This window comes from Coturnix japonica, chromosome 1 (assembly GCF_054131305.1).
Source record: "Coturnix japonica strain WE chromosome 1, WE-NBRP24, whole genome shotgun sequence".
NCBI classification, from domain to species: domain Eukaryota; kingdom Metazoa; phylum Chordata; class Aves; order Galliformes; family Phasianidae; genus Coturnix; species Coturnix japonica.
Window position 1 is genome coordinate 71,208,459 of NC_140663.1, and position 19,080 is coordinate 71,227,538.

Genomic DNA, 19,080 nt, shown 5'->3' on the forward strand with positions numbered 1-19,080 from the left:
TTTAAAGCTGTCTCAGGATGGGAACAGGAGGCCGAAGCCTATTGAAATGGGAAGACAGTATTAACAGCTACCCACATCCCTCTTGGAATAGGAAGGCAGCAGGCAAAATGCATGAAAAGACAAGCAATCAAATAAATTACCAGCACAAAAGATCAATCGGTGTCAGCAACAAGTGCCATCCAGTGCAAGAAACACCGTGGGAAAGACAGGTAGTGTGAAATGGTAAAAGGGATTTTCCACTGTCAGTCTCCAAAAGCCATGAGATTTCAGCTTCTCAGTCTGCCTGGCTCTATACCTCTGTAGAGCTGTTCACTGTCTGATGCTGGCCTAGAAATCGTTTTACTGTCTGCTCCTCAGAAATGTTCCAGCCACGACAGCGAGATAATAGCAGCTTCAGGGCACAGCATTGCCACCTCTCAAAGGGCTGCACCGCACGATTTCACATTAAGTCTTGGCTCCTGGAGTCGTTCGACAAAGAAATTCGGTAGTCTATTCATTTTTAGCCCTCAAAGAAATGTGAAAATACGATCAGAGTTTGCCCCTAAGTCTTGATCTAGAGAGAAATTAAAAATGTATCACTTCTTAGGCAAACAATGGAGAGGAGATGAAATAAGTCACACTGCTGGATGCACAGCTTCCAGGCTGCCTTTGGATCTGCTGGCACTGACAGAACAGACAACTGATGTCAATGCAACTATCACAGCCCTGGCTTGTTAACACAAGGAAAAAAATCTGGATTAACCTTTTGGATTCCTGTGAGTGTATTCAGAGGGGTCGTTTCTAAACAGCTCAGAAAAGAATTTGAGGGTGAGAAGTAGGAGAGGGGAAACATTTAAATTGCATTTAAATACCCAGATTTCCTCCCCCTTGTCTGACTGCTTTACAAATACTGCCTGCCAACTACGACTAACAGAGTGTAAAGTGCAGATCAGCAGGAGTCCTGTGGAATGAGGAAGCAGGCTGCGGGCCCAGAGTCAGAGATAAGAGGGATTGCACTGCTGTTCTCACCTCTGAAACACCCTTTTGGGATTGGGAGAAGGGAAAAGCAGGAATCCAGGTTTTGCAAGTTTGCTGCATTCACGGGATGGTCATATGGCAAAACCATCCAAGCCACAGACACAGACTCCCTGTCCAGAAGAGACACTTCCCTTCTGCTTTCAGTCTCTCTATTTCAGATATTATTCTTGTGTTGTTGGCAACAACAACAAAAAATAAAACTTAGAGGGTGTGCTAGCTTGTCCTTCCAGAACCGTCACCCAGATAATATCTATCCCACACACTTCAGGCCTGAAGCAGTGATGTGGAAGCAAGAGGGGCTGTGCAGCAAGTTCTAGCAGAGCGCCAAGGAAAAGGCACTCAGAAGAAGCCAGGACAAGAACCTTCATGGCCTGTAAGCTGTGCCTCATCACTGGCACTGGTGTGGGCAAAGCCCACTCTCAAGAAATAACACCTCTCAAAGTGAAACCCACAGCAGGGATTCTCCAACAAAAGGATGAATGAGTCAGTAGGACTGCAAAAGCTCAGGGAATGAAAGTGCTTTGGGGCTACCGGCTCTTAGGTCCACAGCCTTTGACCTAGGAATCTCACCGTGGTTCTCCAGCCACGTGGGAAATCTACTTAAAAGAAGCAAGATTTCAGAAAGGAGAGGATGCCAGGGAATTGCCTGTTCCTTATCAGACAAGTAAAGGGAGAGTAGGTCACAGATGCAGACAAAATAAGATGTCTGAGATAGCTTAGAAGTTGGCAGAGAGGTCTGTGTGTAAGTGACAACTAGTGGTCACACAGGTATGGAAAATAGAGCCTGTGTGGCAGTACCTCACATTACTTCTCACCTGGGTTCACTTTCTCCATCATGCCTACTAGTCGCTTCCATTTAGCCGAATCCTTAATACAAATACGCATGTCAAGAACAGTTTAAATGAGCATTCCACACAGAGTCTGAGGTGAGCCCATGGCTGAACTGCCAGCTATGACTAAGTCCTCCCGATCAAGGGCCTGGAGCAGCAAATGAGGGGGCTAGCCTTGGGATGAAAAGCCCTGACAACTCTCACCATACAAAAGAGAGACTCAAAAAGATGTCTCTAGCAGAAATAAAGTGTGAGAGGTAGGAAACTGAACTGAGCTTTACTCTTCCTCATCCTTCTGTTACAATTCCCATTTCCCAGATGTTTCATAACTACCATGCAATGGCCAAGATGGAAGAAAAAAAGATTACTGTACCTAATAAAAGGGGCTAAGTGGACCAGAAAAGGGAAGCAGGAGAGTCTAGAAAGAAGAGGTGAAAGAAGAAATTGTGAAGCTGAGCTCTACCTTCCTACATGGAGGTAGGTTAAAGAGACTGCCTCATCTCCCACGCCTCCCAGAAATGACTGTTCTCTTGCTCACAAGGGTTAACTCTCCAGTGAGCTTCCTTAGGAAACTGCGGGGGTGTTTTCGAAGGGGTGAGGGGTACAACTTCATGAGTTTATGTTTAAGCTTGTTATCTGCAATACATGTGTTTAATGCAAACAGAGGAAGAATTCTCTTGAATCACTAGATATGTTGAGGCAGTTGTGCTTCATTTAGAGGGGGTAGAGAGGGAGGGGGGAGCAGCATACCTGAGCTCAGCTCATGGAGCCACTAAGAGACAGCGGGGCTTGCATTTGGATTTCAACCCTCACGCCCCATCTGCTTTCCAAGGCACCAGTTTCCTGCAACCCAGGAAAGCTATACTGACCCCGGGGCCCCATACAAGCAGACCAGGCCATTGCCCACCCTTCAAAGTGGTCCCTCTCTTGTGCTTGCTGTCCAAGCCCAGCAGACCCCACACTTACCTTCTTTCCCAAGCACCTCAGGAGGAAGGAGCGAGCCAAAGAGAAGGATCCCAAGGGAGAGCTCGATCCTGCCCATCCTCAGCTCCATGCTGGTTGGAGAGGGGGCCTCGATCCCAGCCCCTGACTGCTCTCCTGGCTCAGGCCTCCAAGCCTCGGCTCCTGCTCACAGCGCATGAATCTCTCCCGCAGCCTCCTGACTGGAGCGCGCACATTGCACAACCTCCCTGCCTGGCCCACAGTTATGATGAAAGATCAAGGCAAGTGGGTGGAGAAGCCTTACTGCCTTTACCTGTTTGAAAGGGGCTGGTCACAGACTTCCCATCTGGCAGGCAAATAAACCCACCTTAAAGGCAGCCACCTTTTTCCTGGGAGCCTCCCTCCACCTTTGCTCCAGTCCTGAGAGAGGCTCCCGATTGCCACCTCCTGGGCAGCCCTCGCTACCGCCCTCGCACCTGAGCGGGCCTTTTGCACGGCAGAACTCAGTATTTTCATCATAAACTCATCCATCCATTTCTGTCTGTGATAATGTCGCTAAAACCAGTCTACAGTGTTCTTGCTATCATCCTTGCGGTAGATATTTAGGAAATCCATGTGTATAGTAGCAGCAGTGGCTGATAGGTCTCCCCGAGTTGTGATGTGACAGCCATACAACACCATCTGGAAAAATCGCTGCCTTCATGCTTGTAAACTCCCCAGCATGGATGATGATGCCTGATTTTTCAATACAAAAACAAGGCTGAGAAAGCAGCTGAGCTGGGAGGACTCTCGCTATGTATGAGACCTCATGTGATTTTTAGTTTCCTACCTGAGGGACATAAATATGAAATAACTTCCTTTTGTGGTATCTCTTCTACCATTTTGATGTTCTTTCATCTCTAGGACGTTACTCCCACTCATCTACAGCTATTACACCCCTCCCTATAAAATATAAATGGTTATATTTCTGCCATTGCTGTAAGGCTGCATTCTTCCTGCTCTCTTCTTCCTTCTCCTTAAAGAAGATTGAAGAAAGAACTTTGTCAGGTTGCCTAGAGAAACTGGAGGACCTTGGAGATGTTCCAGGCTTAGCAGTGCTCAGCCTTAAACAATCCAAAATAGCTCTGGAATCAGGCCTGCTGTGAGCTGATACTGGTACTACAGACTTCCTGAGGTCCCTTGCTCCTAAATCTTTCTCTGATGAGTCTGTGATTCTATAACCATGTCTTTTAGAAAATCAAGATCTGTCTCAGGAGTTTCAAACACAGGTGAGAGAAATCTGTGATCCTTTCAGGGAAAACAGGCATAGTGCTAAGCTTTAAATTTAATGCAATGCACAAATTTATTCCAATTAAATGCTAACTAAAGTGTTTTTTCTCATCCTACAGTGCTAAGTCTCAAATTTTCATGCCCACCCCTTCCCCACTTCACCACAAAAATGTTTCCCTGTCTACAACCCATACCTTAAGTTTGCATGGACAGAATATATTGATTTCAGATTTCATTTGTAAAGTATTATGCCTTCTCCAGTTTGTGATGTAGCAGTGAGGCAGGTGGACCTATAACTTCTCCTTTGTGGTGGGACAGAATAGGTGAGGCCCATGTAGATATGAAGTAGGAAAGAACCATTTGCAGCTGGAAGATAAGGCTCTAGGGCTGCTCAGGAGCTCGTATCGTTTATATGGGGGGAAAAAATAAATCAGTTTTATGGCTTTACATTCATTTCTTTTGGGCTACCAAGGTTTGCATCTGTAAACCACTAAAGTGCCAAAGTTCTGGTGTGAGGAGCACGGGGATACTCTATGTCTCTTTAGACAGCACATAATCAAGGACATTTGATCTAAGCTGCTGGGAATACGCAGCGATAGATTTACAAGGAACAAGCAGAGAAGGTACCCTAGAACTATTTTCTTTCACCTTTTTTTCCATGTTTCCTTGTTTCATCTGATGTCACAGCAAGATCTGGATCTGCAGCAAATCTGTAATCAAGGGAAAATTCAAAAGGTAGGAAAACACAAGTTCCTGGAAATGTGTTGGTATCTGTAAAAGCTCTGCTGCATAGCTTTGCTGTGCGTCCTCTGCACTAAACTGCAGGTCCAAAGGGAAAAAAGAAGGAATCTACCCGGAGGCTGTACCCATTAAAGCTGAAGGACTGCATGTGAATTTTCCACTAAGTGTTGCATTGACAGGATGCTTTTACTTATTCATCTGAAGGTTGAATCTTCTTTGCAGACTGCTGGAGGAAGCTGATTCCCTGACTGACTCGTGAAAACAAACAAACAAACAAACAAGCAAACAAAAACTTAATTCCAGGAAAGCTTTTATCTTTACATCTCCACAACCTTTTCACAGTTATGCTTTCTCACTGAGCACCACATTTCTGGTGCTTCAGATTGAAGCTCATCCTCTGTTTCTACGCCTCCTGAGTATTTTGGAATGGCAGAGCGTATTTTTTTCCTTCTGTTTCCCCGTATCTTGTTTCATGTATCACTGAGATTTGGTATCTACCTGGAAAATACTAATACACAACACACCTGGGCTTTCCTCCTACAGAAATGAGAACTTGTGGTGAGGGAAGAGAGGGGGAATGGTATGCGCCAGGTCTTGTCTTGATTTGCTGTTGGGACAATAAAAAGGCACTACCAAGACAGAGCTGGGACGTGCTTCTTTTGAAACACAGTTCAGACAGAACTCTTTGATACGTTTCTAATGAATTTTTTACTGTTTGCTACTCCTCACATTTTGGAAAGAGCTGTAAATTTCACCACATCCCTCCAGATCATGAACAAAACTGAACCTAGAAATAATCTCGAGTTCCTCAGTTTATATTATTTCCCAAGCTAACGAAGCATCCTTACATCTTTCAGCCTTTAGCATTGGTATTTTTGAAACTGTACATTTTGAACCAGCTGTCAGTAAGAGGCATAGAGCTCCGTGGTGTCCCAGACTCATTTTGCAACAAGCCATACTTTAGTACAAGGGAGAAACTTGCCCTGGAGAAATATTTGGTAGAAGGAACCAGACCCTTGTTCTGTGACATCTGATTCATCCCTTTTAGCCACTATCTGCATCTTTTAAACAGGGCACTTTTAAACAGATATTTTACATTCCTATGATGGAACACAAGAAACCTTTCTTGACCACAAAGTGAGCCTAACTTAGGAATCTGTGCACTTGACTGCAGAAGGAGTCACAGTAGTCATCTTTCTCCCCTGAGAAGAAAGACAAAGGCAGGGGAATGAATGAAGCTGGCAGAGGTAGTGCCTAGATCTGGGTTTTGATAGCAATAGTGTGCAGGTTGGGTTTTGATTTTTATTGCTCAGGGGTCACTCCCTCACCCTTCATCACATATCAGGAGATGAACACCATTGGAGATGTATAGGATTTGAGGGAACAGGATCCTGAGCAACCTGATACAGATTTGGTGTTAACCTTTCTGTGAGTAGGTGTTTGAGATGGAGACCTCCAGGAATAATTTTCCACTTCAATCTTTTGTGATTCTCCGGTCACTATTAGATGAACAATCGTATGTTCCTGTCACCAGGAATGTAGAAAACTCCTTACCTGGGTTCCAGATGAAATGGGAGGGGAGCTGTACATGGGTTCTTCGCCTTACAGAGAAAGCTTCCCAATGGGAAGGACTGAACCCAGACTAAAAGCTCAGTCAGCATCCCATCATAAATGTTCAGTTACTTGTTCATCAACAACATACTTACAGGTGTTTCCATATTGATGCCCTATCTGAAGACTGAATTAGTACAGTAGTGTATTTCCATTCTTATCTATTACTACTGTTATTTTATTTCATTTTTTCCTCCACCAGAAATCATCTTTAAAAACGGCTACCTCCACATCCCAGTTCTGCTCCCTCTGGTGGTCGAATGGATGCGGAGCCCTGGAAATCCCGTCTGCCTGAAGGTGCTGCAAAAGGACATGAGAGGAACCCACTCCACCCATCGGGACTACGTGTAGCCTAAGAGTGATATAAGCAGTTTTGTCCGGTGATGGATTGGGGGCGAGGGGGAGAAGCATGTTTTTCACTGGTTTCACTACACTGAAAAGACCTGTCATCATCACTGGTAATGGCAGGTAGCATACAGGATATATCTCCAAAGTGTTTTCTGAGTAGAGGTACCTCTTTGGTATGCACCACTGAAGATACTGGACCTTGAGTGCCTTGAACGTTTCTCGACATCTTTGCCATCATCTTCCAAATCCTTTTCATTCTTGAGCACAAGGACAACACTAATGAGATTTTGCAAGCTGTGCAGGCTGAGTGCCCACAGGCTGAGTTCTGCTGCCAAACAACTGATGAGATCTGTGTTCTCATCTAGCACCTTGCTCAGGGCAGCGTTGACAAAAGTAACTGCAAAGATGAATATTGTTTTTTATGGCCATGTATACCGTGGTGTGGGCATAGGATGAACTCAGAACTGCAGGGATAGGAGTCTAATATGGCTGCTATTTCAGTCATGGCATCCCTCTCAGGAGCATCATCCCTATCTGTACAGTAAGGTCAGGTCTGCTGAAGTACCCCTGACAAATAACTATCCACGAGGAACAACTCTTGCTAATCTCTAACAATTAGAAGCAGACAATACTTAGATCTCTTCTTATCCCAACCTTGCAACAGCCATAAAGATGTGAGAGCCTCTACCAAAGTTCTATTTAAACCACATTGTCTTTCTGCTCCTTATTTTTCTTGCCATGTATATGAGCATGTCAGTACCTTCTGAAAGGCAGGGTAGAAATCTCTGCTTTAATTAACCTAAGAAAGGACCTCTGGAGATCTCTAGCCCAGCCCACTGCTCTCAGCAGGATTAGCTTCAAAGCCTGCTTTGACTTAAGAGAATTTGGATTTTAGACATCAGTTTTGTCCCATGCTTCTTACAGTTATTTACCATCTTTAAATCCCTTAATAGTATTTGATGCAAAGTACTTCTCTAACATACTTCTAAAGTGTTTATCCATTAGTAAGTAATGTGTTTTTATTGGGACTCTTCTCATTTCTGGAAGACCTGGCCGATGATTTAAAATGTCCACTACAACACTGATCATTCAAAACGGTGTTGCTAATTTTTTCCTCACAGCTGTAGCTGGATATTCAAAGACATGAGAGCCAATATTCTATGTTAATATATTAGCCTGACCCGACTGCCAACTTGAGGATAGCTTTTAATGTGAGTTTTAAATTTCACTTTTCTCTTTTGTCAGAGGAGCCTAAGTCAAGTTATTCAGTTACAGGGCCAGCTTTCTTTGCTGGTCAAATCCACTTACCATAATATTTAATGATTGTAGCCCAGAGAAAGCAAATATCAATCTGCTCTCCCAGTCTTCTAGGGCAGAGATCAGAGTGTAGGCGGCTGCTCAATTACCCTTGAATTAGACAGAGAAGTAAAAGCAAGTCCTTTTTTTTCTCTCAATAATTTCATATGTAAGATCTGAGTCACAATGTCTGTTTGGTGCTCTGAAGTGCCACAGGGTAGTAAAGTATTAAATAAAATATTGAAGTTGCTTTTCTTATCACTGTTCTTGAACAAAACTAGTATTTTCACATTTGTCTAAATCGTCCTGTCCTGCTTACATGTACACTGGATATTATGAAAAGTTTCTTCCCTGAAAGAATGGTCGGGTGCCGGAACAGGCTGCCCAAGGAGGTGGTGGCATCACTGTCCCTGGGGCTGTTCAAGTAATGTTTAGATGTTATACTAATGGGTGTGGTTTATTGGGAAACTCAATAGTTTCTACTACCTACTACCAATGTAGTAGGTGGGTGGTTGGACTAGGTGATCTTGGAGGTCTTTTCCAACCTTGATGGTTCTGTGATTCTAAACACAGACAGTAACATTGCTGTGCACGTTTCAGGTTCTTATATCTGCTGCATTGCAGCATATGCTAGAATTCTCACTGGTTTTGGCACAGAAACAACAGTAGCTGCAGCGGCAGTATTGTTAGATTTATGTAAGATTTATGCCGATAGATTTTAACAGTCCTCAGGCATCCTTATTTACATGATGCAGTCTTTCCTGATAAAAGTTACATGATAAGACCTGCATCTGAGTCTTTGTGTTACCATGGGAACAGTCTAAACCTGAAGCGTCTCCCTATAAAGGGAAATGTTTTTCCCGTAAGACACTCATAGGAAAGTCAAACTCCTGTCAAATCAGTGGCACTTTCATTTTCATTACCTAGAATAATTCAAAGTAAGATGAGATTATACTAATGATCTTTTTGCTTGTGATGGAATGTTAGAAGTGCAACCTTCTGCTGAATTTGGAGCAAAACATGGCTTCATTTCCATTTCTTTTATAGCACAGTATTTCTTTCTGTAACCTCCTAATATTGTCCTTCGTGATTTTTGTGCTGGAAAACTTACCAGACTAAAAATATTTATTGAGTTCCCAGTTTCCAGTATCTACTTGCATCTTCATAGGAAAGTAAAGAAAACAAGTCAGCAGCGTTACATAATTCTGCGCTGATCTTCTGAGCATGCTGAGATAGATAACTGGGTATGTAAGTATGGGTATATATGTGGTCACAGAAGTGATACCATAAACTGATGAGAATTCTTTTTACTCACAAATTGGTACAGCTTTTCCCTTTAAGCAGTGTTACGTTAAAGGCTTTTGTTGTTGTTGTTCCTTTTCCTTCTTCCTTTTTTCTTTGGAGGCTGAGATGTCATTTTGTCAAGAATACATCAGTGCATGTTGTGTTCTGCCTGGATATTTACTGCAGTGAAGTCTATAGATAATCTTGGCCTAGCCCAGTTACAGGGCTGCATTTCCAACAAGAACATTTGGCCTCCTAAAATTTAGTTCACACATGTAACAGCCCTGGTAATACCCCAGTTCAGCTGAGTTATTCTCTTTCTCCTCAACATTTTCCTTAGGACTCCTCTGATTTCCTTGTTCCTCAAGCTATAAATAAGGGGGTATAGTAATGGAGTAATATTGGTGTAGACTAGAGAAACCATCTTGTCTCGAGCTGGTGAGTAACTGGACTTAGGACGAATGTACATGAAGGAGGCACACCCGTAGTGTAGCAAGGTGATGGCCAAGTGTGAAAAGCAGGTGGAAAAGGCCTTGCCTCTTCTGAAGGAGGAAGTGATACGTAGCAAAACAGCAGCAATACACACATAAGAGGTCAGGATCAGGAGGAAGGGAAGTAGCAGAAGGAGCACGCAGGCAGCCAGCAGGGGAAGCTCGGCGGTGTAGCTGTGTATGCAGGCCAGGTGCAGCACTGCAGGGACATCACAGAAGAAGTGGTTGATGTGATGTGACTGACAAAAAGGTAAGTGGAAAACAGACACCGTCAACCCTAGGGCAACAGCAAAGCCTCCCAGACAGCATGCTATGGACAGCCTAAGACAGAGCCCCTCGCTCATCACCACTGTGTAGTGAAGGGGCTGGCAGATGGCAATGTAGCGGTCATAGGACATGGCTGCCAGGAGAAAGCATTCAGTTCCACCGAGTCCCACAAAAAGGTACATCTGGGCTGCACAGCCTATGAAGGAAATGGTGATGCCTTTCATTACCGTCAGGCCGAGGAGTGCTTTAGGGACAATGACTAAGGTGTAGCAAAGCTCAATGAGAGAGAGCTGACAGAGGAAGAAAAGCATGGGAGAACGAGTATGCTCCATAAACACAGATATGAAGATCATCATATTCCCTGCCAGTGTGACCAAATGGATGATGAGAAAGATAAGGAAGAGGAGAACTCGCAGACAGAACAGCTCAGAGAAGCCAAGAAGGAGGAACTCTATGGTTGCATCAGTGCTTTCATTGTCCCTCTCCATGCAGCCTTCACATGGCATCTACAGGGAGAAAAACAGAGGGAGATAGTTGAATCTGACCTGATGCCTGGTTTCCAGTTCCACATATGAAATTATGTTGCAAGTGTGCAGAGCCAGCGTAGTAAAGCTCACTGTGAGATCTTATGGGAAGGGAGGTGATTTTTGTGTAAAACATAAATTCACAGACTTTCATACTCATTTTCTCATAATTACCAGTATATTTTTGTCCGAATTATCTGCCCAAGATTCTTTGTTTTGTGATTGATGATGAGGAATATCAACCATTGAATCTTGATCACTTCTTTTGATTTGTTCTTATGTTGATGACTAAATGTATTTTTTGAACATGTCTTAGGTATCTAAGAGTTGACACTGAATAGTCTCTTAATTCTGTCCTGCCTTTGAAAATCATCATTTGCCTCTCCATTCTGATCTGAATACTGCAAGAAACTATGTGTAGATGTGCTAGGATGACCTGCTAATCTAAGTGCCATCAACACCCAGGTGCCTTACTTACAGACATTCTGCTACTGCTCCTTCTGGTGCTTCCACCCCCAAGCAAATAGATTTGTTCTCTATTTGCACCAGTATCACATCTCTCTATATTCATGCCAGGGATGTACAAAGACAATCAGGCAGTAAGCTGGAGTTTCTGCTCTACATCTGACCCCAATTAATGGGAATTTCAGGTCCTCACTGACTGACTCCTTCTTTCTCCATCACAGAGTTGCCTCACAGTTTGTACCGAAACAAGATTTCAAACAGAAGATGTCAGTGACTCAACATGAAGATTCCAAAACTGGAGTTAACATTTTGGCTGCTTTTATCTTTATGCCCACCTCAGACTCGTGGTATCACAGTTACATAATCCAATTTCCAAATTCAAAAACAGAAGGCATCTGTGGCAACATACTTTGTGTAATATTCTTTCTAAGGAAAATACAATGTTATTATCCTGGGCTAGGAGAAAATGAGTCTACACATGACAGAAGAAGAATAGAAAATTCTTGTTATGTAGAGTGTTACAAAACCTGTTGAAACTGTAAAGCTCTAGTAAACGTAAGGGCAGAGAGAACAGTATAATAATATATTACATATCATCCTAGTGGATGAACAGTGATCATTGCTCACTTGTGCATCATGTAAAGCAACATTTATTACAAGGAATAAGTCAAATTCTTCCTATGATTTACTGTAAGTTGGGATAAAAATAGAGATTCCTTAAAGAGTTTTGCTCACATAAAATAATTTTAAGAAACCCACCACATCAATTTTTAAGTAAGAAAAAGGTTGAAAATTACATAAAATGTTCTCATGGGAAAATAAAAGAATAATACACATAATAATACATAATGCATAATACACACACACACACAGTAGCTATTCAAAACAGTCCAGCTATAAATGTTTCTCGATGCTATATGCAAATAGTAGGTCTTGACAGGGAACATGATCTCAGGACTGTACACTCAGACAGTGCAGACCAACTGGGGTTCCGTCACTCCAGGTACTAAGAACATTCTAATAAACACAAGACTGAAGAGTGGAGAGGAAACAAGTTTCCCTTCCTTTCATTTGGAAACACTTCAGTGGCAACATACCTTCTGTGGGTTAGAAGATAAGGAAATACAGACTTCTTCCTCTTGATGATGTGCCCAGTTCTGTCTGGGCTGAGATTTTATTTCTCCCTGTCTGGGTACCCTCTGGCTTTGAGTGTTCCCTAGAGACAGTGTTTTCTTTCAGCACTTCAGAATCGTGACTTCTTATCTTCCACAGGGCTGACTTCCTTATATATAGTATAACGTAGTTGTCTTTCCTCTTCACTACTGTCTCTGCCCTCCTGCATGAATAACAGGCAGTTCCATTCCTCCAAACAAATATAAAGGCTTTAAACCAATCTGTGGAACTATGTGCAGAATTTTCACCAGTTTAGACAATCCATCCTTTCTTACTGAGTCGGATGAAATCACTGCTTAGCAGTGGGTTGGACTGAGATTACTCATAATCAGTTTATATTTATTGTCCTTGTTACACTAAATCCTGGCCATTTATGCTGAAATCATAAGGTCTGTGTAGGTTCATGTAAGCAGAAAGGAGAGAATATGTTAAGATTTTTGAATGCTAAAGAGGATCTTCATTAACATAGCTTTGCAGAAGCATGTAATTATAGTACCTTAAGATTTTTACCAGGACATGAGCTAGAACTCTTATTGAAACATGTTCTAGTACAGTGCAGGGACTGACCAGTGGGAGCTTTGCAAGATGAACATGAACTAAGAATGCACCTGCGTTAACAACACAATGACCCACAGTGAAATTATGTGATTCTTCTCCTTCATCTGGCACAAAAACAGTATCTGGAATAGTGTTCATCAGTGTCCTCCATACAAGGGTGATAAAAACAAAATCAAGAGAAGCACTCTACAACTTCCTGAAGGGAAGCTGTGATCAGCAGTGGGTTGGCCTCTTCTCCCAGGCAACAAACAAGACACGAGGAAATGGCCACAAGTTGCACCAGGGGAGATTTATATTAGATAAAGGAAAACTGTTTATTTCAGAGAGTGGTCAGGCACTGGAATGGCTGCCCAGGGAGGTGGTGGAGTTGCCATCCCTGGCAGTCTTCAAGAACTGTCTGAATGAGAAGCTATGAGATGTGATTTAGTAGCTCAGAGGGTAGTAATGGTGATAGGAGAATGGTTGGGCTGGATGATCTTGTAGGTCCTTTCCAACCTTGTGATTCTATTATTCTATGATTCTAAGCATGTGATATCCAAACAAAGGCTGAGGGAGTAAGATTTGTTTAGCTTGGTGAAATGAAGGCAAAAAGAGGATATAGCTGAAGACTTCAGGTAGTTGTTGGGAAAAAAAACAGAACCAGAATGCTCTCAGATGGGCACAGTGAAATAGCCACAACATTTGCACAAAGGGCTGTAAAGGAAACACATGCTTCTCTTCACAAGGCTGATCATTGGAACAGTTGCCTTGTGAGTCTGACTGGGAGATCTTCATGCTTGGGGATGTTCACAAGTTGCCTGGACCAGGCTGTGGAGCAACCTAATCTGCCTCTGGAGCTGGCTGTGCTGGGAGTAGAGAGAAGACTGGACCTCCAGAAGTCTCTTTTCATCTAACTTTTTGAATCTATGACTTTTTCTCACCTTCATCAGGCCTCTGAGAACAGAACTCTAGCAACTAGAAGGTGATATTTTATAACCCTATCAGACAAATAAGTGGGAGTAAACCTTTAAAGAGAATGATTTGTTTCTGTCAAACACTTTTCAGAGCAAATTGTTCTCTCTACCAAGTTCCAAAAGAATTTCAGAATATCAGCTCATTGATTTATATGTATTTTCTCTCTGTGATATCAAATAAAATGTAGGGATTTGCATGGCGTTTCTTTATTCTTTTCTCTAACCCAAACCACATGAGAAGCTCTGCTACCTTAGCAACAACAACGTAAAAACAATTACAAGGAACTATTTTGACAAGTCTGTTGCAGCTTTCCCATATGATGGGAAAAGATGGACTTTTTCTTCTGCTAGACTGGAAATGAACCTAAGTGAGTCAGCGTGTACCCAGGAACCAATACCATGCAGTCAGCAGTAACATGCACTATTTTTTTTCCAGTTAGTGCCCAGCCTTACACTGAAATAAGTAAGGCAAGTTATTGTTTCAGTTTGTGTGTGTGTAGATAAGCTGTCCCTTATTAATATGCAACTTACCCCTCCCCATCATGTTTCAACACACACCTACACGTTGCCTCCCAAACATGGTTCACTGACTGAGCAGGGGAGCATTAGCTGGAGCAAGGCGTGTATCTCAGTGCCAGAATACACAGCAGCAGTACAAAGGACTAGCAGGAGTGGAAGAGAATATGCATGTCAAAGTGGCTCCGCACTTCCTCCTTTTCAAGGTTCCCAGCAGTTTCATTGCATCAGCTTAGCCAAATTTATAATAGATTAATAAAGCGGCATTAGCGTTTGCATGCTTTGAATATGGAGCATGTTAGAGGAATGCACTTCTTCCTTAGTGTCATTTGGCCTTGCCCTCCTCCCCCACTCTCTCTGTAACAGTGTTTGTGATTTTTTTTCATTATATGCCTTTAAGGCTTTTGGGACTTGCCTGCCATAGCCCAGATTTGTATTAGGAGTTTCTTGGAATCCAGGTATGGTTAATGAATCACATTGCATCTGTTTCTATCAACAGTTGCAACATCAGAGGATGTTCCCCTTCATCTTCAGGAAAAAAGAAAAGGAAGAAAAAAAGCAATACTGAACTTGCCTATCGACTTCTGCAAATCATCACCAGCCTTCTCTGAAGAGGATGAGAACAATAATGAAATTTCCAGGGGACCATCACTGGGAAACTAAGCATAATATGGAGCAACGTGGCCAAAAATGGAAATGGCTAAGCCAGATACCGGGAGGTCTGGAGTAGAGGAACTGACAAGCCTTGTGGCAGCAGAGGAAATGGTTCTTCCAGCTCAGCCAGCTGCATGCCTCTGACATGGCAGATAGATGGGCCATTTGTCAGCAGGCCAAAAGTAATACCTGAGCAACAGGAGGTAAAGTGTCAGTGCTAAAAGAGGATAGAGAGCACAAGAAAGATTGTAGTGGGGCTACTTTTTGAAAAGTAAAGGATACATGTGCAAACAAGGGTGAATTTTCCTCCCCATTGGGCACAGGCATTTTCCTCCTGATAGCCATCTCTAGCATCAAGAGCAGCTTCCCAAGACCCTGGCCTGCAGTAGGAGAACCTGACTGAGACTTGGACTTCTGAACGATGCCATGCAAACAATCTTGACACAGTTTTAATATAAGAAATAACCAAGGTGTCTGACATCACAAACCACCTAGGAGATCTTTGCACACAAAACATTCCATCATTGATCCTCTATGGAGATTATACTGTTGTAGAAAGCAAAGACTTAGACTTCAGAAGCTTGTTCAATATTCCAGAGCTTTGTGAGAGAAAAACAAGGGGTGTGAAGGAGGAGGAGGAGCTGGGCAGCTGACTTCTCCCCTCGGTTTGTTTAGGGTGGGGCATCTCCTTCACTTCATTCTACTTATTCATACTCCAGCCCAGCAACAGCACCGTCCTACACCTCTGCTAAGAAACTGGTTGAATATATCATTTAACGCTATCTCCAACATGCAATCTTTTTGTAGTTGGAAAAACATGAAGTCACAAAAAAACTGCTGTAAAACTGGAGAAAGAAAATGCAAACGTAAAAAGAAAGAGAGGATGAAAATACTTAAACTGAAAACAGCAAGTGAAAATGTTTGAAAATAGCAAGCAGACTGAAAATTAACCTTTCCAGGCCCTGGAAGATATTAAGTTAAGCTCTTGGTGGTTAAGATGAAAAAGAAAGTGAAGGAACTAAAGAAGGGTGACATCCTGAAGACAGATCTAAGGGCTTTTTATCTGATTGAGAACTAGTTTCATGATTATTCTGGGATTTCAGTTTTCCGGGTCATCTATTTGTCTTTGTGAAGGCATCTCTACAAATGCCATCAGCCTTTCTCAACCCTTCAGGGGAAGCCATTACCCTTCATTAATTCTGAAAAACTTGACCTGCCTGTTAGATGTCCTATTCAACTTTGCCTCTCACCGTGTGACAGGTACCCACATAAGGTCTCACACTGTAACCACTCTACCACACCTAAAAAGTCAGTCCGGTCCTCAACAAGATGATTGCATGAGACTAAACTGACAGGACTCGGTGACACAGAATGGCATGGCCTCATATTGCTATAGGGCAAGAGAACAAGAATGAAATAGATGCATATTAGTAACCAAAGCCAGACCAGAGTAAAAAAAATATGCTAGTACGCTCAAAAGGACCTAAGAAATATTGGGTAGGGGATGAAAAAGGGGGAGCTGGACCAATGGGACATTAGGAAGTGCAAAAGCACTCCCCAGTCATTTGAAAGGGGTACATACATCACATCACCTCCATCTCAACTCTTGAAGTCTTTCCCAGTTGTTCAAAACAAGCTGTTGACCTTTCAGAGAGTATATCTTGCAAGTACAACTCGTACCACTGCTGGAAGTTAGTTTCAGATTAATTTGGACAACTTTGTGGGTGTCTCTGCAGATTTAATTAAATTGTTGTTGTAGCTGTTTTGAGAGCCTGATGATAACCTGTAGCCTGAGGGGCTCATCTGGAAGGGAAAGAAGTATCTGCATCTCCCACAGTCTTTGAAGAAGCTCAACAGTGCCCAGCTGCTCTTGGGACATGGATCACAGCACTCTGGGACCTCACAGAAATTCACTGATGTTGACTTCGGAAAGTCTTGTATTTGTTGTCTCTTCTTGTTCCCAGTGCAATGATAAATGAGGGGCTGTTCCACCTGTGCTTTTCCTTAGGGTGGCAGTGGCTGAGACACTCCATCTGGGGACATCATTTGTTTTTCCTTAATTTGGTCTGAAGCAACTGCAGCTCCTGGAAGGGATGGCAGAAAAACTCGTTCTTCTATAAAGTTTTCCACAGATGATACCATCCCAGTCTGATTTTGCACACACTCCATCCTCAGTGTACCCAGGCTATTGCCATTTCCTCCTCCTCCTTCAGTCTCATATCTGGCCATCTAGCTTAATGTTTACATCTTTATCTCTAAAACGATCATTTTCAAGGTAGCAAGGAATATAAATATGAGACAAATGTTATCCCAAAACATCAACAGAAACATAGAATTATCAAGGTTGGAAAAGACCTAGAAGATCATCTAATCCAACCATTACCAATACTTCCTGGCTAAATCATATTCATCAACACAACATCCAAATGTTTCTTGAACACTCCCATGGTCATTGATTCCTCCACCCCCCTGGGCAGTGCATTGCAATGCCTGACTACCCTTTCTGAGAAGTAATACTTCCTAGTGTCCAGCCTGAGTCTCCCCTGGCGCAGCTTAAAACCATTCCCTCTAGTTTACACAAGAGAAAAGGCCAACCCCCAGCTCACTACGACCTCCCTTCAGGAGGTTATAGAGAGCAATGAGGACTCCATGAGTTCATTCTCCAATGAATTCATTCCAGCACTGTAGGATGAGGTTATTGCAAGCTGTATTTCAAGTAAACTGGCTAGAAAAGGTGAAAGATAAAAGCAATCTGTTACTAATGGTGAACAAAACCTACGTTTCAGAAACCACGCATGGCTAGCAGATTGTTGGACTGGATAGCAAGGGAGCAAATGCTCAGACAAACAGCCATCCAGCTCTTAACTTCAGCATTCCTTAGCATCAGTTTGTCATTTCACACAATATATGCTTTATACTTTATCTACTTCTATTATTACCTTCCTGTGTTCATGACATTACTCTATACTTAAGTGCAAAAAATACAATGTCTCAGTGAGAGTTCAGCTAACTGTCAATACAAACTCAAGCCATGCAACACTAGGATTCCTTGCTGGGAAACTTATTTAGAGATGTGCCATGTATTTAGCTTTTTCACTTTGTTCTATGGGTGACCAAAGACCTCATCTGAAAGGAGACACAAAGCAGCGTAACAAAAACATGAGCTGTGCAGAGGAAGAAAAGGGCAGCATTAGTCATGCGCTGAGCAGGCAATCTAGATCAGGCGGCTTCACAACTCATTTCATTCCATTTACTACTGGGATTCCACCACCACAAATAATTGGCAAGCGAGATGACACTGAACCTTCACTGTAAACACATGACAAACAAGATCAAGACCTTGTCACCTTCAGGAGGCCCTGTGAAAACCTGGCAATAACAGCTGACATGCTCAGCAAGGCTCTCTGGAAACTCCTGTGGGACCTTGTATTATAGTGCTAGCAAACATCCTTAGGCTGTCAATGTCCTGAACATCTTCCTGGGCAGGGAAACTGCGGGCAAATGCACATTTTGTAAGAGACCTAGCTCATATTTACATATTTGCTTACTAGTGCAGCAGAACTAGGCCTTGGATGGGAGAAATAAAGCCTATTGTTACTGGTGTCCCTAATGTTTCTGAGGCCATGTTTTCATGCATCTCTTTCATTCAGTCCTGTACTTATTCAAACACTGAGAAGAACTTTCTACATACTCAGTAACATTTCTTATTAGCAAAATCTGCTTTTCCCTAATTAGGAAACATATCCTGAGGATCTTATGACAGCTTGAGCAACAAACCAAGCGAACTACTCAGATATTCTTCCAGGCTAATGAATGGGAAATAGAATGAAAGTGAAAATAATTAAAAATAAAAATATTATAATAATAATAATAATAATAATAATAATAATAATAATAATAATAATAATAATAATAATAAAACAGTAACAAATGAACTCCTAGTTTTCCTTACAGCTCCAGCTTCTCACACAGAGGGTATCTCAATGTGCTTTCCTTCCAGCTGCTGCTGTTGAATGGGACCTGTTTTATCACCAGTTCTTTACATTCTTGTCACATCCACTCATCAGCCGATAGCTTTATCCAAGAATATAGTGAAATTCAGATCACATCATTTTTGCTTAAGAACAATCTTTGACATCTT

The 19,080-nt window shown here is 42.5% G+C and overlaps 2 protein-coding genes across 2 annotated transcripts in view; both read right to left on the reverse strand.

Annotated features, from left to right (window-relative positions):
- EPHA1 (EPH receptor A1) overlaps nt 1-3,234 on the reverse strand; it is a 28,333-nt gene extending 25,099 nt beyond the window's left edge. Inside the window, exon 1 of the mRNA XM_015872409.3 lies at nt 2,814-3,234. Within this exon, the coding sequence (XP_015727895.2) occupies nt 2,814-2,901 (88 nt within the window). The 5' untranslated portion in view covers nt 2,902-3,234. The remainder of the gene's footprint in view (nt 1-2,813) is intronic.
- A 6,199-nt stretch (nt 3,235-9,433) lies between these two features.
- On the reverse strand, nt 9,434-13,894 carry LOC107318468 (olfactory receptor 10AC1-like). The gene has a single exon (XM_085536791.1). It carries the CDS (start codon nt 10,600-10,602, stop codon nt 9,601-9,603), a length of 1,002 nt encoding a protein of 333 aa, XP_085392917.1. The 5' UTR covers nt 10,603-13,894; the 3' UTR covers nt 9,434-9,600.
- Between the last annotated feature and the right edge of the window lie 5,186 nt (nt 13,895-19,080).